Here is a 24,184-nt window from a genome sequence, read left to right as displayed (position 1 = left end):
TAGTGCCCCATCATTGGTGTCAGAGGTAGGAGTAGTGCCCCATCATTGGTGTCAGTGGGAGGAATAGTGCCCCATCTTTGGTGTCAGAGGTAGGAATAGTGCCCCATCATTGGTATCTGTGGGAGGAATAGTGCCCCATCTTTGGTGTCAGAGGTAGGAGTAGTGCCCCATCATCAGTATCAATGTGAGGAAGGGCCTCTACTTTACAGTGCGTGGGGGTGACATGTACGACGCATGGCACTGCAGAACACTTCAGTTGGCGAGATGCGTTGGCGCTCAGCTTGTATGAGAAGATGAGGACAGGAAGATTTCCACAAAATTCAAGCAGCCTATTGAAGTCTCTCAAGCACCCTTCAGCTCTTTAAGGCCGTTAAACTCATAATAGTGCTGATTGTCACTGTACACTGCCGCAGGATTCGAGTGGCGCCGAAGCCGCTAGCAACTTGAGTAAAGTGACAGTCGCCCCTCCCTATAGAGATCCATGTGTATCCTCCTCATACAGGAGCTGGGGGTATTTTACACCCACATTTTCCCTGTTACCATGTGTCCCTGCACACGCGTTTTACATGCCTTATGGGAAGGAGGTCCATCCTTCATCTTTAATCAGCTGTCACAGGTTATGACAGACTCGTCCTCTTGTTTTGGTGGTTGGCTGTGGCGGCGCTCTGGGAATGTGTGCGTTGCTCCACACCTCAGTTCTTACATTACTGTGTGTTGTGATACCGCAATTCAAAAATGTGAATCTGGATAAAGGACTTCAAGAAAACTGCTAAAAATTTGTTGTATGCAACTGCTTGTGATGGGCAGGGGTCCATATCTACGGGGAGGACAGGCCAGGAGATGAGGGGACGGTACCTGGGGATTTGTGAAGGGTCACTAAGGTGCACAGGGAGTACTGGAGTCACTGGATCACACAGGTCATACAGGATGATGGGGGGTCACTGAGTGACATGGAATGTGCAGAAGGTAACAGGTTCACTGGGGACGCATGAGCACACCCCAGAGTCACCGGGGTCACAGGAGACACAGGAGTCACTGGAGGCACAGGAGCATACAGAGGTCACTGGAGACACAGGAGTCACTATAGACACAGGAGTCACTGGAGGCTCAGGACCATACAGAGGTCACTGGAGACACAGGAGTCACTGGAGGCTCAGGACCATACAGAGGTCACTGGAGACACAGGAGTCACTATAGACACAGGAGTCACTGGAGACACAGGAGCATACAGAGGTCACTAGAGACACAGGAGTCACTGGAGACACAGGAACATACAGAGGTCACTGGAGACACAGGAGTCATTGGAGACACAGGAACATACAGAGGTCACTGGAGACACAGGGGTCACTGAAGGCACTGGGATCACAGGAGACACAGAAGTCAATGGAGGTACATGAGCATACAGAGGTCACTGGAGACACAGGAGTCACTGGAGGCACAGGAGCATACAAAGGTCAGTGGAGACACAGGGGTCACTGAAGGCATTGGGATTACAGGAGACATAGGAATTACTGGAGACACAGGAGCATACAGAGGTCACTGGAGACACAGGAGCATACAGAGGTCACTGGAGACACAGGAGTCACTGGGGACACAGGAGCATACAGAGGTCACTGGAGACACAGGAGTCACTGGGGACACAGGAGTCACTGGAGGCACTGGGATCACAGGAGACATAGGAGTCATTGAAAGTACATACACAGGAGTCACTGGAGACACAGGAACATACAGAGGTCACTGGAGACACAGGGTTCACTGAAGGCATTGGGATCACAGGAGTCAATGGAGGCACAGGAGCATACAGAGGTCACTGGAGACACGGGAGTCACTGGGGACACAGGAGTCACTGGAGGCATTGGGATCACAGGAGACATAGAAATCACTGAAAGCACAGGAACATACAGGTACTAGAGACACAGGAGTCAGTGGAGACATAAGTATGCACAGTTGTCACTAAAGACACTGGGGTCACTAGAGGCACAGGAGTCACTAGAAGCATAAAAGTTACTGGAGACATGGGAGCGCACAGGGTTCACCGGAGTCACTAGAGGCACAAAAGCACACAGTGGTCACTGGACACACAGGGGTCACTAGAGACACAGGCGAGCACAGTGGTTACTAAAGGCATAGGAGTCACTAGAGGCATTAAAGTCATTGAAGTGAGGAGTGGAGTGTTCACAGGAGTGAACAGGAGTTATGGGGGCCACTGCAGGCACAGGAGTGTACTGGAGTTATGGGGGCAATTGGAGGCACAGGAGTGCACAGGAGTCATTGGAGACACAGGAGTCACGGGAGGCACAGGAGTCATGGGGGTCACTGGAGGCACAGGAGTGCACATTGGTCCTTGGAGACACAGAAGACACGGGAGGCACAGGAGTCATGGGGGTCACTGGAGACACAGGAGTCACTAGAGGCACAGGAGTGCTCATTGGCAGGAGTCATGGGGGTCACTGGAGACACAGGAGTCACTAGAGGCACAGGAGCACACAGTGGTCACTGGAGGTACAAGAGCACACAGTGGTCACTGGACACACAGGGGTCATTTGAGACACAGGAGTGACTAGAGGCAACGGAGCACACAGGAGTCACTGGAGACACAGGAGTCACTGGAAGCACAGGAGTCACTGGAGACACAGGAGTGCACAGGGGTTACCGGGGTCACTGGAGACGCAGCAGTCACTGATGACACGGGAGTCACTGGAGGCACAGGAATACACAGGGGTCACTGAAGACACATGAGTCACTGCAGGCACAGGAGTGTACAGGTGTTATGGGGGCCACTGATGACACGGGAGTCACTGGAGGCACAGGAATGCACATTGGTCACTGGAGACACAGGAGTCACTAGAGGCACAGGAGCACACAGTGGTCACTGGACACACAGGAGTCACTGGAGGCACAGGAGTCACTGGAGACACAGGAGTCACTAGAGGCACAGGAGCACACAGTGGTCACTGGACGCACAGGAGTCACTGGACGCACAGGAGTCACTGGACGCACAGGAGTCACTGGAGGCACAGGGGTCACTGGAGAAACAGGGGTCACTGGAGACACAGGAGTCACTAGAGGCACAGGAGCACACAGTGGTCACTGGACGCACAGGAGTCACTGGACGCACAGGAGTCACTGGACGCACAGGAGTCACTGGACGCACAGGAGTCACTGGAGGCACAGGGGTCACTGGAGAAACAGGGGTCACTGGAGACACAGGGGCAATCTTGTCATTTTATTCTGGCCATTTGTAGGGTTAATAAGCAAGATATTGTCAATCAAAAGGGTATAAGAAGCCAGGTGCTGCCATGGGGGATGTGTACCAATACCAGAATTCACAAATGTATATCAATATTACAAAATAAGTGTATCAATTTTGCAGATTTTCTTTCTATTTCGTTCTGATCAGAAATTTTAATTATTTCCATCAAAAATGATATTTTTGAGCAATATTTTTGCATGCTGTAACATGAATAAACTTATTTTAAAAAACAACAATTATACGACTGAATCTAAATTTGCACAAAACTCGCTCATTTGATACAATATTTCTTTTGTTCTCACGATTATTCTGGGGAATTTCGGATCATCTTATTTTTTTTGATTATTTGAAAAGGGAAATGATGAGACAGATCAGAGGAGTTTCGGATGTGATTGTTGTACACGGAGGAAATTATTTTTAATTCATTATTTTCTTCAATAATTTTTAAACATGGAAAAAAAATAGATCTACGAAACATTCTAATGAGTTCCAGTTTAATTGGCTTCCACCCACAACGGTCCCTTATGTGTGTGCGTGGGGACATCAGATTGTAAACTCCTTCTGGAACGGGGACCCGTGTGAATGGTTCACATTGTTTTCTTTCAATACATTTTTAATAGAAAGTTTTGAAAATTATAAAATGATGAAGAAAGGTTCCAGTTCCAATATAAGGGACATTCTTCCCACTGATCACCAATGTAAGGAACATTCTTCTCACTGATCACCAATGTAAGGAACATTCTTCCCACTGATCACCAATGTAAGGAACATTCTTCCCACTGATCACCAATGTAAGGAACATTCTTCCCACTGATCACCAATGTAAGGAACATTCTTCCCACTGATCACCAATGTAAGGAACATTCTTCTCACTGATCACCAATGTAAGGAGCATTCTTCTCACTGATCACCAATGTAAGGAACATTCTTCCCACTGATCACCAATGTAAGGAACATTCTTCCCACTGATCACCAATGTAAGGAACATTCTTCCCAGTGATCACCAATGTAAGGAACATTCTTCCCACTGATCACCAATGTAAGGGACATTCTTCTCACTGACCACCAATGTAAGGAACATTCTTCCCACTGATCACCAATGTAAGGAACATTCTTCCCACTGATCACCAATGTAAGGAACATTCTTCCCACTGATCACCAATGTAAGGGACATTCTTCTCACTGACCACCAATGTAAGGAACATTCTTCCCACTGATCACCAATGTAGGGTGCATTCTTCTCACTGATCACCAATGTAAGGAACATTCTTCCCACTGATCACCAATGTAAGGAACATTCTTCCCACTGATCACCAATGTAGGGTGCATTCTTCCCACTGATCACCAATGTAAGGAACATTCTTCCCACTGATCACCAATGTAGGGAGCATTCTTCCCACTGACCACCAATGTAAGGAACATTCTTCCCACTGACCAAACTAATGAGCTGTAAACAGTAGATAAAAGTGGGAATTAGTAGGGTTCCCTGAGACTGAAAATGTATATAAAGGGCTCCTCTAAGTTGAAGGTTGAAGACTAGACTGGCAGAAGATGATAGGTTCATATTGTGTGGAGTCGGTTTGTGGTATTTGGTTCCAATGAGCCCACTGGTAGTCAAGAGAGTAAAAGTTTGTAGAAAGAGGTCTGGAGATAGATGGACAACGTACAGAGATACATCCTTAGTTGGAAGATAAGAGAACAGGTCAAGAAGCAAAGAGAGGAGAGGCAGCTAGGGAAGGTTGCATGGAAGGAAGGACAAGGGTAGGGAGTGATTAGAGCATAACCAGGGGCATCAATGAATGCCACTTCATGTCTGTATGTGCATTAGCTTTTGAGGTAGTCCTGTGAGAACCATCAATGATGCCTCAAAATTTATGGGGAGCTGGTGCTCATCCAGCCTTTCTCAACCAGGGTTCCTCAAGAGGTTGCTTGGGGTTGTAAGCAGGTGCTTCCAAGGGGTTTACCTATTGTGTGTGCTCAGAAGGATCAGGAGGGGAACCAGGGGGATCAATGAATGCCACCTCATGTCTGTATGTGCATTAGCTTCTGATGTAGTCCTGTGAGAACCAGAAATGACCTGTTAAAATCTTTGGGGAGCTGGTGTTCTTTTTGCCTCAAGAGGTTGCTCGGGGTTGTAAGCAGGTGCCCCCAACAGTAGTGCAACAGTGGGTCCAACTTTGAAGAGAAACAAGTCACATCCAAGTTGCACCCATCCAAAGTTGCATCAAAGTTGTACCAAAGTTGCACTTTGAAGTCATACAAGTGTTAAAGGAGCCTAAAGCAGATCTTCACCCGCTAAAATATGGGTGTCCAATCTGCGGCCCTCCAGCTGTTGTGGAACTATAACTCCTATGAGGCATTGCATGGCTAACAGTTGCAAGCATTGCTCCCAAAGGCAGAGGCATAATGGGACTCGTAGTTCTGCAGCAGCTGGAAGGTCGCAGGTTGGACACTCATGCTCTAAAACATGATACCTCCTCTCCACCCCTCCTCCGGTCCTCTGCCCCGGAGAGCTTGCTTTTGTTCTTATTTACCTATTTTTTTTAATAAGTTGTCTGGCCCTGTCCTCCCAGTCCCTCCTCCCCCTCTTGCACCTCATTTGCCTATGCGAATGATGCGCATTGTCCTCCCTTTGCCTCCTGGCTGATTCTGGAACAGCCAGCAGCCCCTCGATAACGTCATACCAGAACACGGTGACATGGGACTTAGTGCTGACAGAAGAGACGAGGATGTCAGCTGGACAATGCTGGATCGGCTTGGTGGGTGAGTATCTGAAATGCGTGGAACCCACCCTCAGGTAAGTACGAGTTTAAAAGAAAAATATCGGGGGGGGGGGGGGGGGGTTGAAAATCTGCTATAAGGAACAGAAGGCTGCTAAAGATGTAAACTACTGTACTTCTTTCATTTGATCGACCCCTGTGGGGGAGCCCAGTCCCCAGTCGGGGTTCCTGGGATATTGACCTATGCTACTGCTAAATAGACTTTGGGACTTATGAGGTACGACTACCTCATGGGCATTCAGGGGCACCAGGAAAGCAGATATGTTGCACTTAACACGTACAGGAGTGTTTATTGAAGATACTCTGTAAATTGTTTATTGTTACTTTCTGAACAACTTCAGTAAAGAACATTTGTTGTATTCATCTTGGCCTGGTCTGAAGTTACTGGAGGACAATCTTCAACTGGGTCAATGCATGTATGGCGTATCACAAAGAGGAGGGCTTGACAAAGGGGACGAGATGAGATAGAGAAGATGCAGTACTAATGTCTAATGTGCAGTGGAGCTACATATATGGAGGAGGCCATATGAGTACAGTACTAGTGTCGGGTGCATAAGCAGCCAGCCAGTCAGGAAACGGTGACCCGGCATAGGTGATCGAGGTCCTTGTAATGAAGGAACTTTTGTGCTTAGGCTCCTACCCTAGCGATTGGAACCTCAATACTGGGGTACTGGTAGGTAGGAACGTAGATTTTCATGGTCATTCATCTAGAACCTTTCAGATTAAGGTCAAACCTGCAGTATGGTGTAGCCTATAGAACACAATGAAAGGAGATGCTGGTGGAAGGTGGGAGAGTCGGGCTGCAGATTCCGCTCTGAAAAGTAAAAGACGCAATAAAACAAATGCCGATGAAAAGTGCAAATTCCCCCTCCGGTCTAACGCTGAGCTTTTCTTTTGCAGGACTCCATGTTCTCGTTGGCCCTGAAATGCCTTATAAGTTTATCCTCCATTATTCTGCTGGGACTAATCATCGCGTATCACGCCAGGGAGGTGCAGGTAGGTGACCCTGAGGCCGATCCCTTGTTACTGTGCGTAAGCCGAAGAGCTGACGGAATTGTGAAAGAAACTGACCCATAATCCCCTGCTTCCCGCTATACCATCCCATAATCCTCTGCTCACTGCTATACCATCCCATAATACCCTGCTTCTCGCTATACCATCCCATGATCCTCTGCTCTCTTCTATACTATCCCATGATCCTCTGCTCCCTGCTATACCATCCCATGATTCTCTGCTCCCCGTTATACCATCCCATAATCCTCTGCTCCCCGCTATACCATCCCATGATCGTCTGCTCCCCGCTATACCATCCCATAATCCTCTGCTCCCTGCTATACCATCCCATAATCCTCTGTTCCCCGCTATACCATCCCATAATCCTCTGCTCACCGCTATACCATCCCATAATCCTCTGTTCCCCGCTATACCATCCCATAATCCTCTGCTCACCGCTATACCATCCCATAATCCTCTGCTCCCCGTTATACCCATCCCATAATACCCTGCTTCCCGCTATACCATCCCATAATCCTTTGCTCCCCACTATACCCATCCAATAATCCTCTGGTCACTGCTATACCATCCAATAATCCTCTCATCCCCGCTATACCCATCCCATAATCCTCTGCTCCCTGCTATACCATCCCATGATCCTCTGCTCCCCACTATACCATCCCATAATCCTCTGCTCCCCACTATACCCATCCCATAATCCTCTGCTCCCCGCTATACCCACCCCATAATCCTCTGCTCCCTGCTATACCATCCCATGATCCTCTGCTCCCCACTATACCATCCCATAATCCTCTGCTCCCCACTATACCCATCCCATAATCCTCTGCTCCCCGCTATACCCACCCCATAATCCTCTGCTCCCCGCTATACCTATCCCATAATCCTCTGCTCCCTGCTATACCATCCCATAATCCTCTGCTCCCCACTATACCATCCCATAATCCTTTGCTCCCTGCTATACCATCCCATGATCCTCTGCTCCCCACTATACCATCCAATAATCCTCTGCTCCCCGTTATACCCATCCCATAATCCTCTCCTCCCCGCTGTACCCATCTCATAATCCTCTCCTCCCCGCTATACCCATCCCATAATCCTCTGCTCCCCGTTCTACCCATCCCATAATCCTCTCCTCCCCGCTATACCCATCCCATAATCCTCTGCTCCCCGTTCTACCCATCCCATAATCCTCTGCTCCCCGATATACCCATCCCATATTCCTCTGCTCCCCGTTATACCCATCCAATAATCCTCTGATCCCCCACTATACCCATCCCATAATCCTCTGCTCCCCGCTATACCCATCCCATAATCCTCTGCTCCCCGCTATACCCATCCCATAATCCTCTGCTCCCCGTTATACCCATCCCATAATCCTCTGCTCCCCATTATACCCATCCCATAATCCTCTGCTCCCCGCTATACCCACCCCATAATCCTCTGCTCCCCGTTATACCCACCCCATAATCCTCTGCTCCCTGTTATACCCACCCCATAGTCCTCTGCTCCCCGTTATACCCACCCCATAGTCCTCTGCTCCCAGATATACCCACCCATAATCCTCTGCTCCCCGCTATACCCATCCCATAATCCTCTGCTCCCCGCTATACCCATCCCATAATCCTCTGCTCCCCGTTATACCCATCCAATAATCCTCTGCTCCCCGCTATACCCACCCCATAATCATCTGCTCCCCGTTATACCCATCCAATAATCCTCTGATCCCCCCACTATACCCATCCCATTATCCTCTGCTCCCCGCTATACCCATCCCATAATCCTCTGCTCCCCGCTATACCCATCCCATAATCCTCTGCTCCCCGTTATACCATCCCATAATCATCTGCTCCCCGCTATACCCATCTCATAATCCTCTGCTCCCCGTTATACCCACCCCATAATCATCTGCTCCCCGCTATACCCACCCCATAGTCCTCTGCTCCCAGATATACCCATCTCATAATCCTCTGCTCCCCGTTATACCCACCCCATAGTCCAATGCTCCCCGTTATACCCACCCCATAGTCCAATGCTCCCCGTTATACCCATTCCATAATCCTCTGCTCTCCGATATACCTATCCCATAATCCTCTGCTCCTTACTCTGGACACATTGCCTATATTCCCTCGCTCACTGTTTGGTCCCTCTCATACATCGTCTCATCTTTCCCACCATCAGAATGTGTTCCAGCTGTCAGTGAACCTCACGGGCCGCCATCGCTCCATCGACATGTGACGCCATTGTGTAGCGTGGCCCCCCCCCCCGTGGGTCCCATCCTCCGTCCCCCCTTTAAAGTATTTTGGTTGGAATTCTTTACCCTGCCCCCCCCTCCTCCGGTCAGAACCTTTGTGTCGTCACGCTCTATTCTCTGCGTTGGGGCAGGTGTTGGTCACGTGATTGCGGAGCGTACGGCTGCGGCGTGTGAATAATCGCGCACAGCTGTGTACTGTGTTATATATAGCCGTACATTGTTTGTCAATGTCTGACTGTCTGCCAAGCTGCCAATTCACTCCCACCCACCGCGTGTCGTCCTCACCCTCCCGGCACACCGAATAGGAAAAGGGGGGGGGGAACGCTGCGAGGGGCCGGGAGACACGTTGTCACCGCATCGCCTTATTTCAGAAGAAGTCAGCAAAACTGAGAACGATAACGGTCCACCGCCATAACGGCGGGGCCCATAAACCGAGACGTCTGGAGAATTGGGATTGCTCCACTTTAAAATGGACCTGTCACACATTTTTCCTCTTAAAGGGTAACTCCACTTTTGTTTAAAAAAAAAAAAAAAAAAAGCAAATGCAGTAAATCCTAAGGAAGGAGAGAGAATTATGGGTGGGATCAGAGCGATTGTCTGTGCCGGCGCTGACCAATCAGAATTACTCTGATTCATCCCAAGAGCGCTGCAAAAAAAAAGGGAGAATAGCGGGGATTTGGAATCCCCAAATTGGTTCCCCCAGCTGGACTGGCGGGTGGGGCAGGGTGTACGACGTGCGTTCACCTTTTCTATCTCCTCTGAAAAAGATTAGCTTTGGGCTCAATTCACACTCGTGCGACTCCTAAGTCGTTGCGATTTCCATCGTGACAATACATCGCAACTTTGATGAAACTTTGGATGGGTTGCGACTTTGGCTGATGACTTTTGGCTTTGCCTGTTGCACCAACTGTTGCATTGATAACATGAAGTTGTGACTTAAATGCGACTTTTGAGAGTTTACATTGCGGTTTATGGCGCTCAAGTCGCATTAAAGTAGTACAGGAACCTTTTTTTAACACCTTCCCTTCTTTTTTGCTATAGGCCGGGTGGGAAAGTGTTTAAACAGGTCTCTGCACTACTTTGATGCGACTTTCATGTGACTTGAGTGCCATAAACTGCAATGTTTCATATGACGTCCTTCAGAACAAGCCGTTCGAGTGCCCCCCCTCCCCCACCCTCTCCCCGGGGGTGCGCAGCACGGCGATCGGTAGTGCGGTGAGTCACTCGGACACACCGCGTCTCCGATCACGGTGAAAAGCCCGTGATGTAGGCTGATTACCATGTGATCAGCTGTGTCCAATCGCAGCTCATCGCAGTGTAAATAGGAAGTGCCGGTTATCGGCATTCCTCTACTCACACTGACAGCGGGTGAGGAGAGGAGAGACGATAAGCAGCTTTCATGACCGGGGGGGGGGGGGTGTCTCATTGATTATCAGTGCAGTCCCATCAGTAATGCCTGTCAGTGCCTTCTCATCAGTGTCACCTATCAGTGCCCATCAGTGCTGCATATCAGGGCCGCCTATCAGTGCTCATCAGTGCTGCATATCAGGGCCGCCTATCAGTGCTCATCAGTGCCACCTATCAGTGCCCATCAGTGCTGCATATCAGTGCCACCTATCAGTGTCAATCAGTGTTGCTTATCTTTGCCACCTATCAGTGCCCATCAGTGCTGCCTATCAGTGCCACCCATCAGTGCTGCATATCAGTGCTGCCTATTAGTGCCCATCAGTGCTGCCTATCAGTGCCACCCATCAGTGCTGCATATCAGTGCCGCCTATCAGTGCCCATCAGTGCTGCCTATCAGTGTCACCTATCAGTGCTCATCAGTGCTGCATATCAGTGCCACCTATTAGTGCCCATCAGTGCTGCATATCAGTGCCACCTATCAGTGCCTATCAGTGCCCATCAGTGCTGCCTATCAGTGTCACCTATCAGTGCTCATCAGTGCTGCATATCAGTGCCACCTATTAGTGCCCATCAGTGCTGCATATCAGTGCCACCTATCAGTGCCTATCAGTGCCCATCAGTGCTGCCCATCAGTGCCCATCAGTGCTGCCTATCAGTGCCACGTATCAGTGCCCATCAGTGCTGCCTATCAGTGCCCATCAGTGCTGCCTATCAGTGCCACCCATCAGTGCTGCATATCAGTGCCGCCTATTAGTGCCCGTCAGTGCTGCATATCAGTGCTGCCTATTAGTGCCCATCAGTGCTGCCTATCAGTGTCACCTATCTGTGTCCATCAGTGCTGCAAATCAGGGCCGCCTATTAGTGCTCATCAGTGCCACCTATCAGTGTCCATCAGTGTTGCTTATCTTTGCAACCTATCAGTGCCCATCAGTGCTGCCCATCAGTGCCCATTAGTGCTGCCTATCAGTGTCACCTATCAGTGCCCATCAGTGCTGCATATCAGTGCCATCTATCAGTGCTGCAAATGAGCGTCTCCTCATCAGCGCACATCAGTGAAGGAGTAAAAGAAACGAAGAAAACCTTTTTTTTTTTTTTTTTTTAATCTTTTTTCATTTGTTGTGTCTAAAAAAAATGATAAAGATGTGAGTTGTGTAGAGTGTGGTATTGTAGGACACATTGTCATCCAGTTTGACAGGGCTGTAAGCTTGGCCTGGGCAGGAAGGGGTGAACGTGCCCGGTATTGAAGTGGTTAAGTGGCATAGACTTGAACAGCTTCCATTGAAATAAATAGGCTTTGGCTTATCATGCGACTTTATGTGTCCATGACAAGCCTTATGCCGCGTACACACGATCGGACTTTACGGCATACTTGGTCCGGCGTACCGGATTTCGTCAGACAATTCGATCGTGTGTGGGCTCCAGCGGACTTTGTTTTATCAAAAGTTTGACGGACTTAGATTTGAAACATGTTTCAAATCTATCCGGCGGACTCGAGTCCGGTTGAAAAGTCCGCTCGTCTGTTCGCTAGTCCGACGGACAAAAACCGAGGCTAGGGCAGCTATTGGCTACTGGCTATGAACTTCCTTGTTTTAGTCCGGTCGTACGTCATCACGTACAAATCCGTCGGACTTTGGTTGTTCGTGTGTAGGCAAGTCCGTTCATTCGGAAAGTCCATCGTAAAATCCGTCCAAAAGTCCGCCGGGCAAAGTATGCCGTAAAGTCCGGTCATGTGTACGCGGCATTAGGCTCCATTCACACCAGTGCGACTGCAAAGTAGCGCGATTTCTAGTGCGACTTTGATGCTACTTTTTTAAGTCGCATAGATTTGAATGAAGCATTCTGACAAGGACTGGAAGTCAGCAGCGTCCGCCGTGTGAAAGGCGCCATAAAATGAGCTGCAGACAAAATGAAACGCGTTCCTTGAGTCCAAATCAAAAGGTCGGCAGGTCAGTAAGAAACCACCAGATGGTGCGTTTCGCTGCGTGTCACATCTCCTAACCGCTCTGTTTAAGGCGAAGCGTCGTCTTATAAATAGAAATTCAGTTTAAAGTGCCGTTTTGTGCCAAGAACGTCGGGTAGGGGAGTCTCTGGGAGTGGAACGGCACGGGACGGGTACAGGATGTCTGGCATGAGCCGGAGGTACACTGAGAGACCCGGCACATGCTAACCACCCGTGAATGAATGCTCCCGTAATGAGCTCCCAGGGTGGGGGAGGATTTTGGGTAAGCCATGAGGGTCTCCAGTGTATTCTGAGCCGGGAGGGTCTCCAGTGTATCCTGAGCCAGGAGGGTCTCCGGTCTATCCTGAGCTGGGAGGGTCTCCGTTGTATCTTGAGCCGGGATGGTCTCTGGTGTATCCTGAGCCGGGAGGGTCTCCGGTGTATCCTGAGCCGGGAGGGTCTCCGGTCTATCCTGAGCCGGGAGGGTCTCCAGTGTATCCTGAGCCGGGAGGGTCTCTGGTGTATCCTGAGCCTGGAGGGTCTCCGGTGTATCTTGAGCCGGGAGGGTCTCCGGTGTATCTTGAGCCGGGAGGGTCTCCGTTGTATCCTGAGCCTGGAGGGTCTCCGGTGTATCCTGAGCCAGGAGGGTCTCTGGTGTATCTTGAGCCGGGAGGGTCTCCAGTGTATCTTGAGCCGGGAGGGTCTCCGGTGTATCCTGAGCTGGGAGGGTCTCCGGTGTATCTTGAGCCAGGATGGTCTCCGGTGTATCCTGAGCCAGGATGGTCTCCGGTGTATCCTGAGCCGGGAGGGTCTCCAGTGTATCTTGAGCCGGGAGGGTCTCCGGTCTATCCTGAGCCGGGAGGGTCTCCAGTGTATCCTGAGCCGGGAGGGTCTCTGGTGTATCCTGAGCCTGGAGGGTCTCCGGTGTATCTTGAGCCGGGAGGGTCTCCGGTGTATCTTGAGCCGGGAGGGTCTCCGTTGTATCCTGAGCCGGGAGAGTCTCCGGTGTATCCTGAGCCAGGAGGGTCTCTGGTGTATCTTGAGCCGGGAGGGTCTCCAGTGTATCTTGAGCCGGGAGGGTCTCCGGTGTATCCTGAGCTGGGATGGTCTCTGGTGTATCCTGAGCCGGGAGGGTCTCCGGTGTATCTTGAGCCAGGATGGTCTCCGGTGTATCCTGAGCCAGGATGGTCTCCGGTGTATCCTGAGCCGGGAGGGTCTCTGGTGTATCCTGAGCCGGGAGGGTCCCCGGTGTATCCTGAGCCGGGAGGGTCTCCAGTGTTTCCTGAGCCTGGAGGGTCTCCGGTGTACCCAACGCCAGGAAGTTATTAGTGTGGCCGTTTGGACAAATCTCCTCCTTCTATAAACAGACCGTACTGTGTCCAAAAATTCATGGCGTTTGGGGACCAATGTACATAGCTGGAAGCTTAAAGCTAGGGTCCACCTATCTATCGTTTTTTTTTTTTTGGAGTTCATTCACAAACTTTTCTTCTCATGATTATCTACTCACATGTTCTGTGTAATAAAACCGCCTGTGTCCGATTTCGTTGTAAAGAATAACTTATAAAATTCACTGAAGGCAGTTTCCATCTTCATTGTGGGCATTTGAAGCCCACAAGCATGTATTTCCTGGATGCGGTGAATGCTGTGCTCCCAGAATTCACCGAGATGTTGTGATGACGCTGTTGCGCAATGCATGCTGGGATGCCTGAGACTAGCTCCCAGGGGACTGTGGGAGGTCTGGGAGAGGCTAGAAACACGCCTACTCCCATGGGAGGAAAACCAGGAAGTGCTAAGAAGATTAGAAAAAAAAGGTAATTACGGCGATTTAATTTTTTTTACACAGCATGTCAGCATCTAGGCAAGGAAGAGAATGCATAGAGATAATGTTCACAATTTGGGTGGAACCCCGCTTTAAAGGGGAACACCATTGGACTGTCTATAACTAAAGAGTCTGACTTGTTATCATTGCTAAAACTTTACACAGGGACACAAACTACTTGAAGGAAATCTCCCCATTGTGGGAGGGGCAGAGACACAAAGTGCTGGAGGGAAATCTCCCCTTTGTGGGAGGGGCAGAGACACAAACTACTGCAGGAAATCTCCTCATTGTGGGAGGGGCAGAGACACAAACTACTGCAGGAAATCTCCTCATTGTGGGAGGGGCAGAGACATAAAATACTGCAGGAAATCTCCCCATTGTGGGAGGGGCAGAGACACAAACTACTGCAGGAAATTTCCTCATTGTGGGAGGGGCAGAGACATAAACTACTGCAGGAAATCTCCCCATTGTGGGAGGGGCAGAGACACAAACTACTGCAGGAAATCTCCTCATTGTGGGAGGGGCAGAGACACAAACTACTGCAGGGAAGTCTTCCCATTGTAGGAGGGGCAGAGACACAAACTACTGCAGGGAAGTCTCCCCATTGTGGGAGGGGCAGAGACACAAACTACTGCAGGGAAGCCTCCCCATTGTGGGAGGGGCAGAGACACAAGCTACTGGAGGAAATCTCCTCATTGTGGGAGGGGCAGAGACACAAACTACTGCAGAGAAATCTCACCATTGTGGGAGGGGCAGAGACACAAACTACTGAGGGCATATGTAACCATTGTGGGGGTGAGAAGACTGAAAAATCAAATAAACCAGCATAAGCATACATTGGACGGGCCTTGCGGTGCCTCGGTATCCTAGGCATTTTCAGATCTGTTTTTTATTTTTTCATTTTTTTACAAAACAGAGCAGGCATGTTCAGTGGCACGCCGCGCACGCCCACCCTCCCGCACAACACCGCTGTTCTGTATAAAAGGCTTTTCTATCAAACGCCTTCTGTCTAATTCTAGTATGAGATTGTTCTGAACGCTCTGCCAGGACAAAGACGGCCTGCAGAGATCGGATTCCTCGTACTGTACGGCTAGGAATGGAGGTGGGGGGGAGCAGGATTTCCCAATCTGCCGCTGCGTCCTGTATAATGCGGCGTAGGTGTAATCACGGAAAGGAAAATTACCTACTTTATCAATTGTTCCCGGCATTCTCCTTTTTCAATAGGACTCCGAGCCGCTTCAGTAGAGGACCTGTGAATTCTGGTGCCCTGCGACGATGCGCACAGCCGAGAAGAGGGTTGGGGCTGATTCACACGAGATCTGCAGTTTGCATTGTACCCGGGTTTTGGTTTAATGAACGGAAATAAATGTAATGTCCAGAAATGTTTCAGGGCAATGACTTTTTATTGTTTAAAAAATAAAAAATATGGTCAGCAGGCCCTTCCTCTACCCCAAAGGGTGGAAGATACTTGGCGGATGAAGCATCGGCCCCTATAAATGGTATTTCCGTCATTAGCCCATATAGAGCAATGCTTTACAGATGCCACCTTAAAGATCTGAGTATTCATTTATAAATCATGACCAAATAGATCAATATTTCCACCTTTTCTTTACTTCCGTTACTTTGAGGACAACTTTGGCGCTGAAAGTCCTCTCAAAGAGCTCAGTCTTGACACTCGACAAAGAAGACTGTTAAAGGTCATCCTAGGGCAGTCTTTTCTTTTTACCCAAGTTGAACCCTTGAAATAATTTTCACTTCCCAGGGAACTCCTGCTAAGATTCGTCATTAGTGGCCAGTGGAAATAATTCCCCCTTACAGTGATGGTTAGAATACCACCCTTACAGAAGTAATAAAACTCAATGGTGTCAAGCTAATAGCTTTGCCAAGTGGTGATGGACCTGGATCTATTAAGACACCATCAGATGGAAGGTCAGTCAGCCACAGCTCAAGGAACCCCTAACCACCTCTGGAGGAATCCTAGTGTTCCACAGAACCCTGAGTGGGAATAATGCCCCCTGTAAAACCTGTTGGTGTCATGCTACTGACTTTGCCAAGTGGTGATGGACCTGGATCTATGAAGACACCATCGGATGGAAAGTCAGTCAGCCACAGCTCAAGGAACCAGTAGCCACCTCTGGAGGAATCTTAGGGTCCCACAGAACCCTGGTTGGTAGCTTGATAGGGTTGGAGACCACACTGGACTCACTGGATCAGTTACTGGTCGCGGGTGGGTGATAAAGTGGGCAAGTAGGAAAAATTCCCTTCCAATGTTTTGCGCCCAACTTGAAAAAAGGTGACGGTGAATGGGCTGCTGTCTCTGGGTACCTCTACCTACTTTTCACTGAACACTGGTTGGTAGCTTGTTAGGGTTGGAGACCACACTGGACTGGGTGAATCAGTCACTGGTCATGGGTGGGTGATAAAGTGGGTGAGTTGGAAGACACCATCAGGTGGCAGGTCAGTCAGCCACAGCTCAAGGAACCCCTAGCCACTTCAGAAGGAATCTTAGGGTTCCACGGAACCCTTGTTGGTAGCTTGTTAGGGTTGGAGGCCATGCTGGACTGACTGGATCAGTCACTGGTCATGGGTGGGTGATAAAGTGGGCGAGTAGGAAAAATCCCCTTCCAATGATTTATGCCCAACTTGAAAGAAGGTGGCAGTGAGCCCTTTTGGGGCCTGGGCTCCTGCCTCTGGGTACCTCTAACTACTTTCCACAAAACCCTGCTTGGTGGCTCGTTAGGGTTGGAGACCACGCTGGGCTGACTGAATCAGTCACTGGTTGTGGGTGGGTGATGAAGTGGGCGAGTAGGAAGAATTCTCTTCCAATGATTTGTGCCCAGCTTGAAAGAAAGTGATAGTGAGCCCTTTTGAGGCCTGGGCTGCTGCCTCTAGGAACCTCTACCTACATTTCACAGAACCCTGGTTTAGAATGGCTGTTCTAGAGGGTCTCTAACTAAGCCCCTGGACTCATGTTTGACCAGTATAGATTGAAGGACTCGTTTCTTTCAAATAGTATTTTTATTGCTCTGATTTGTATGTCCTATAAATAATTGTTGCTGTCACACACTGGAGAAAATTTGTCACAATTTTCAAAGCAAAATTTGAATATTTGTTTTCCAATTTCAGACATAAAATGGGATTTTGTTGATATGGTGGACTGGTAAAAGGGTCCTTTGAAACCCTTTAACAATTCATTCAAGTGTAGAAAGTGTAAATGAATTCCACTGTCCCTCCTATAGTTCAGTCCTTCACATAGGACTAGAGGTCAGTATGTGAATGAACCACTAGGTGTTTCTTTTATATACTCCTAGATTGTAAGCTCTAACGAGCAGGGCCCTCTGATTCCTCCTGTATTGAATTGTATTGTACTTGTACTGTCTGCCCTAATGTTGTTGTAAAGCGCTGCGTAAACTGTCGGCGCTATATAAATCCTGTATAATAATAATAATAATAATATAATGATGGTATGGCGCATGGGCCAATCACTTGCTGACAGGGAGATCAGCTAAGGTCAGTGTGGGTGGGCAAGAGAAGGATTGATCCTCCACATTGGAGCATGCAACACAGAACTTGAAACTATTAAGGGATCCAGGAGACCCCATTACAGGTTCACCTTCAGCCAGTGTCCCACAGATAATAATTTTCCATGAGAAGTGGATCACTTAGCAATTTGCTTATAGGTAATTTTTAATATGAAGTTTGTTTATTGTAATAATTAAGGAAGCTTTGAGTAGACTATCTTTATAAGGAACGATTTGCTAAAGGGATTCCTTTTTGGGTCCTTAATGGGGTCCGCATGGGGTCCATTGGAGAAAACTATAAGACTTTTTATTTACAAGATCTAACTGATTCAATATATAAACTGAAACAGATCTTTTCACATTGCCAGGATCTAGTCATGTCAACTCTGACAGCTAGTAAAATGGGTACTATGGGATCTTTATGGTTTTGGTAAAGGAAAGGAATGATAAAGTACAGTGAAGAACTTTATTTATTTCTTCAGATCTCTACATGAAAGAGGGACAGCTGTGAACAAAGGAAGACAGGAGGGTTCAGGCAGAGCTTGGACAAGGTCCTTTAGCACCAAGGCCAGAGTGAACCCCCTTAATGAGCTGTGGACTACTTCAGGAGCGCAGTTTGCAAGTCCTGCTCTTTTTGGTGCCTTTCCCATTCTGTTGAAGCATTCAAGGTGGCCAACTCTTCTGCTTACCCCTTGGCCTGGCTCTAGGTACAGCTTGGTGAATTGTTTTGCATGAGAGGCGAAAGCAGCACTGTCAGTGTCGTAGGAAGGGGAGACTTACTCCTCGATATAATGCTGACAAGGCAGCAGTTGTTCTCTAGCCTAATACACGGTGATTATCATTTCCAGCTGGAGAGACCAGCTTTAGACATTTGTTCCTTCCAAGGAAATCTCTTTACATATTCTGGCAAGTTTAAAGGATAATCTCAGACAGCCTCTGAACTTTGAATGCTGTTAAGGAAATGCTTTAACTGTCAATTAACTCACTCAAGGCACCTCTAATATAAGTTTTATATAATCCTTTGAAGGCTCAGCAGGCTTTTGATGGTGCTTTTGGGTGGGCCTGTAGGTTCTCATCCCATGCTTTTCCACCGATCAGCCTTCCTGTCTGTGGATTACAAAGGCCTAGGCTGGATTTAGGGAGCGCTTGGCAAGCCATTATGGTGACCATACAAAATGTGCCAAACCTTTCATCCAAAGAACTGTACCGAAACCAAGAGACATCACCTGTGTACAGAACAAGGTAGTATTGTTACAACTAAAATGTTATATTAAAAAAAAAAAAACTCTTACAACAAATAAAGTACAGCTTTGGAACCCAACCTGGGGCCAAGGGCAATAGGGGCCCTTAGGTGGTTCTTGTCCAGCCTTTTGTGCCCCATCAACCAGTACCGGGTGTGGAACCATTGATATATATAAAAGGTTTGTAATGGCAGTGATCACTAACCAGACACATCTGTAGCATATCCCCAGTCTCCAGACACATCTGTAGTATGTCCCCAGTCTCCAGACACATCTGTGACATGTCCCCAGTCACCAGACACACATGTAGCATGTCCTCAGTCTTCAGACACACCTGTAGCATGCCCTCAGTCCTCAGTCTCCAGACACCTGTAGCATGCCCTCAGTCTCTATACATACCTGTAGTGTGTCCCCAGTCCATAGACACACATGTAGCATGCCACCAGTCTCTATACACACCTGTAGCATCTCCCCAGTCTTTAGACACACTTGTAGCATATCCTAGTCTCCAGACACACCTGTAGCATGTTCTCAGTCTCCAGACATATCTGTAGTGAGTCCCTAGTCCATAGACACACATGTAGCATGCCACCAGTCTCTAGACATACCTGTAGCATGCCTTCAGTCTCCATACACACCTGTAGCATGCCCCCAGTCTCCAGACACACGTGTAACATATTTCCAGTCTTCAGGTACACCCATAGCATGTCCCCAGTGTCCAGACACACCTGTAGCATGTCCTCATGCTCCATACATACCTGTACCATGTCTCCAGTCTTCAGACACCCATAGCATGTCTCCAGTCTCCAGACACACCCGTAGCATGTCCTTAGCCTCCATACATATCTGTAGCATGTCCTCAGTCTGCAGACACACATGTAGCATGTCTCCTTTGTCAATACACATCTGTAGCATGTCTCCAGACCCACCTGCCTGTAGCATGTACCCAGTCTCCAGACACACCTGTAGCATGTACCCAGTCTCCAGACACACCTGTAGCATGTACCCAGTCTCCAGACACACCTGTAGCATGCCCTCAGTCTCCAGACACACCTATAGCATGTCTCCTTTCTCAAGACACATTTGTAGCATGTCTCCAGACACACCTGTAGCATGTCCCCAGTCTCCAGACACACCTGTAGCATGTCCCCAGTCTCCAGATACACCTGTAGCATGTCCCCAGTCTCCATACACACCTGTAGCATGTCCCCAGTCTCCAGATACACCTGTAGCATGTCCCCAGTCTCCAGATACACCTGTAGCATGTCCCCAGTCTCCAGATACACCTGTAGCATGTCCCAAGTCTCCAGATACACCTGTAGCATGTCCCCAGTCTCCAGATACACCTGTAGCATGCCCCCAGTCTCCATACACACCTGTAGCATGTCCCCAGTCTCCAGACACACCTATAGCATGTCCCTAGTCTCTCTATTATGCTTGGCCCCTTGGGGATGTCAAGGGCCACAGCTGAATCCTCCCCAAGTAAGTTGACGTATAGGAATATAGTGATGCCTAGATTTCATCTGAGTGCCTCTCTGGGCACAAAATTTGCCAGAAATGTCCCTGTGGGTTTTGATTGGCCTCTGGACCGCAATTTAGCGGAACTTTTGAGGAGATAATATTTGCCGATTTTACTTTGTAACCTTTCGGATGTGTAATTTGTATCTTCTAAAGCAAATATCACTCAGAATAAAAAGTCATCCTCCAGCCAACATCCGCCCAGCTCGTTCGTTCCTCTCACCTTCCCCCTCCTTCCAAAAATAGAAATTTGTCCAATTTTGATCTCTCTGAGGCCGGGAGGACGGCACAGCCTCCCGTCCAGGGGCATTTATTCCACCGCGATCGCTCCGGTCCCGTTTATTCGCTCTGATCTATTAGTGATAATAAATGAGATGGATCTTTTTATTTGCTTTTAGATAATTCTGATACGTTTTATTTGATGTGTTTTTGCCGCTGTAAATGCTGACTTAGCGAGCAGAAAAGAGCCGTAAATCATTTTGGGGGATGTGAGGCTGGAAGCGAGTCATTTCTTAAATGGATTGTTCGCTGCTCAGGAAAGCAATGTCGCCTGCGGTGCCCTCCAGCCGAACAGAGAGACCAAATCCGATCTTTTTTGTTTGTGTTTTTTTTGAGGCAAGAAATCTGCCAGGAGATGTGAGGACCCCATTTACCCTTAAAGCTGAACTCTTTCAATCCTCTGTACAGTCGAGCTCAGACTAGGAGAGGGAGAAGCAGCACAAGGAGCCAATTGGTTCATGTGTTGATAAAGAGGATGCTGAGAAGAGGGGAGAGCAGAGTGACAAAGAGGTGAGCTCCTCACTGTGCTGCTTCTTCTTCCTCATAATGGGCACAGCAAGAGTACAGACCTGGGTACTTGGCACAGGGATGGTGGGAACTCCTCATAATGGGCACAGCGGGTGTACAGACCCAGAAACTCAGCACAGGGATGGTGGAAACCCCTCATAATGGGCACAGCGGGTGTACAGACCTGGGAACTCAGCACAGGGATGGTGGGAACCTCTCATAATGGGCACAGCAGGTGTACAGACCTGGGAACTCAGCACAGGGATGGTGGAAACCCCTCATAATGGGCACAGCGGGTGTACAGACCCAGGAACTCAGCACAGGGATGGTGGGAACCTCTCATAATGGGCACAGCGGGTGTACAGACCCGGGAACTTAGCACAGGGATGGTGGGAAGTCCCTTAATGAACACAAGAGTGCAAAATTCTTACCAATAGTTTACCCAGGCCTATAGGGGGTTTGACTCTTCAGCATCCACCAAACCTTAAAATACTATTCGTTTTTGGGGGACTGACCCTTTAAAACTTTATCAGAATAACTGGCCACCCTAATTAGGACTCCCGTGGTCTCACAGCTGGTCTATCATGGTGCACTCTGCTTGGTTCTCCCAGAGAGGATCGCACGCCGCCTACACTTAGCGCACAATGCAGCATCCAGAATGTTAACTAACCAAACTTGGCACCTTCCCATATCACCAGTTCTTCCCTGACCTCATCAGCGTCCCATAGAATGGAGAGATTCTTACAACAGCAACCTAGATTATTACTATTATACAAGATTTATATAGCAGCAACAATTTGCACTGCGCTTTCCAATATAAGAGAGACAGTACAGTTACAATACAATTCAATACAAGAGGGCCAGGCAGTGGTGTGTTTTGGATTTGTGTGCCCCCCCCCCTTTATCTAAATGTGTCCCCCCCCCCCCAGCTGTGGTATACCGTTCTTATCTCGGGGTCTGATGAGGAAGCTGCAGCCGTTCACAGTGAGGATTCCTCATCAGACCCTGAGACATCATTCGTCCAAGGGCCACACACAGTACGGGGTCAGTGAGGCAGAGGATGGGGTCAGCAGGGCAGAGGAGGAGTTGGCAATGGTGGGCACCGATGAGGAGGCATTGATGAAGCTTCACTGATGGGCACTAATAGGCAACACTAATGGGCACTAATAGGCTGCACTGATGGGCACTGATAGGCGACACTGATGGGCAATAATAGGCAGCACTGATGGGCACTAATAGGCAGCACTAATGGGCACTGATAGGCTGCACTGATAGGCGCTGATAGGCGGCACTGATGAGGAGGCACTGATTGGCAGTGCTGATGGGCACTGAGAGGTGGCACTGAAGGGCACTGGTAGGTGGCCCTGATGGGCACTAATAGGCAGCACTGATGGGCACTAATAGGGGGCACTGATGGACGCTGACAGGCGGCACTGATGGGCACTAATAGGCAGCACTGAAGGGCACTGATAGGCGGCGCTGATTGGCTGCACTGATGGGCACTGATAAGCGCTGATAGGTGGAACTGATGAGAAGGCACTGATTGTCAGAGCTGATGGGCACTAATAGGCAGTGCTGAAGGGCACTAATAGGCAGCACTGATGGGCGCTGATAGGCGGCAGTGATGGGCACTAATAGGCAGCACTGAAGGGCACTGATAGGTGGTGCTTATTGGCGGCACTGATGGGCACTGATAGGCGGCACTGATGAGGAGGCACTGATTGGCAGCGCTAATGGGCACTGAGAGGTGGCACTGATGGGCACTAATAGGCGGCACTGAAGGTCAATGATAGGCGGCACTGATGGGCACTAATAGGTGGCACTGATTGGCAGCACTGATGGGCACTGATTGGCAGCACTGGCTCTTTACCCCGATCTATGATCAGCTGTGCCCCAAGAACACGGCAATCGCAGAGCGCGCTGGGTGCGCGGTTCTGGGAGGATGTCAATAGATGCCTTCCCAAACCTGGATGACCACACTGTAGCCATCATTCAGCTATAGCGCGGTCACCTGGGGGTGACGCAGGTCCCCCCCCCCCCCTGGAAAATGCAGCCCAAGGCAGATGCCTTGTTTGCTTTGTGGTAGATATGTCCCTAGGGCCAGGGCAGCTCTGCTCGTGGGAGCTTGCAATCTAAAAAGGGAGGGGCAAGTGCTGAGGTTTCAGGGATCGCCTACACACAGTAAGGGATATTCAGACAGATTAGAGTAGGGAGTTCCAGAGGATGGGAGAGGCTCTGGAGAAGTCCTGGGGGTGAGTATGGGAGGAGGTGATGAGGGAGCTATAGAGCAGGAGATCCTGGGAGGAGCAGAGGGGACGGTTTGGCTGATATGTTGAGATGAGGTTGGTGATGTAACTCAGGGCAGAGATGTGGATGACTTGGCATGTTGTGGTTAGTATTTTATTGGTTGAGTGATCGGGATTGGCAAAGAGGGGTGGCGGACACTGGGCACCTGGAAGCGGAGTCTGGCAGCAGTATTCATGACGGCCTTAAGGGGAAATAGCCTGTGTAGAGATGTAGCCGCACGTTCCCTCCCGCCCTCCGTCATCAGACATTACCAACAAATAAGCTCACCAGGACCTGCATGCCTTTTGGCATCCTGTGTATAACTGACTAAGCAAGACAGCCCTGACTATTCTGGAAGAGCTGAAGTGT

At 49.1% G+C, this 24,184-nt stretch overlaps 1 protein-coding gene across 1 annotated transcript in view; it reads left to right on the top strand.

Annotated features, from left to right (window-relative positions):
* The window catches only part of KCNN3 (potassium calcium-activated channel subfamily N member 3), a 145,198-nt gene that overhangs the window by 40,498 nt on the left and 80,516 nt on the right, over positions 1–24,184 (top strand). The window contains exon 2 of the mRNA XM_073609243.1: positions 6,934–7,029. Within this exon, the coding sequence (XP_073465344.1) occupies positions 6,934–7,029 (96 nt within the window). The remainder of the gene's footprint in view (positions 1–6,933; positions 7,030–24,184) is intronic.

The sequence above is a fragment of the Aquarana catesbeiana genome, linkage group LG13, assembly GCF_042186555.1.
Source record: "Aquarana catesbeiana isolate 2022-GZ linkage group LG13, ASM4218655v1, whole genome shotgun sequence".
Classification (NCBI taxonomy): domain Eukaryota; kingdom Metazoa; phylum Chordata; class Amphibia; order Anura; family Ranidae; genus Aquarana; species Aquarana catesbeiana.
This window is presented reverse-complemented; position numbering and strand designations above follow the sequence as displayed.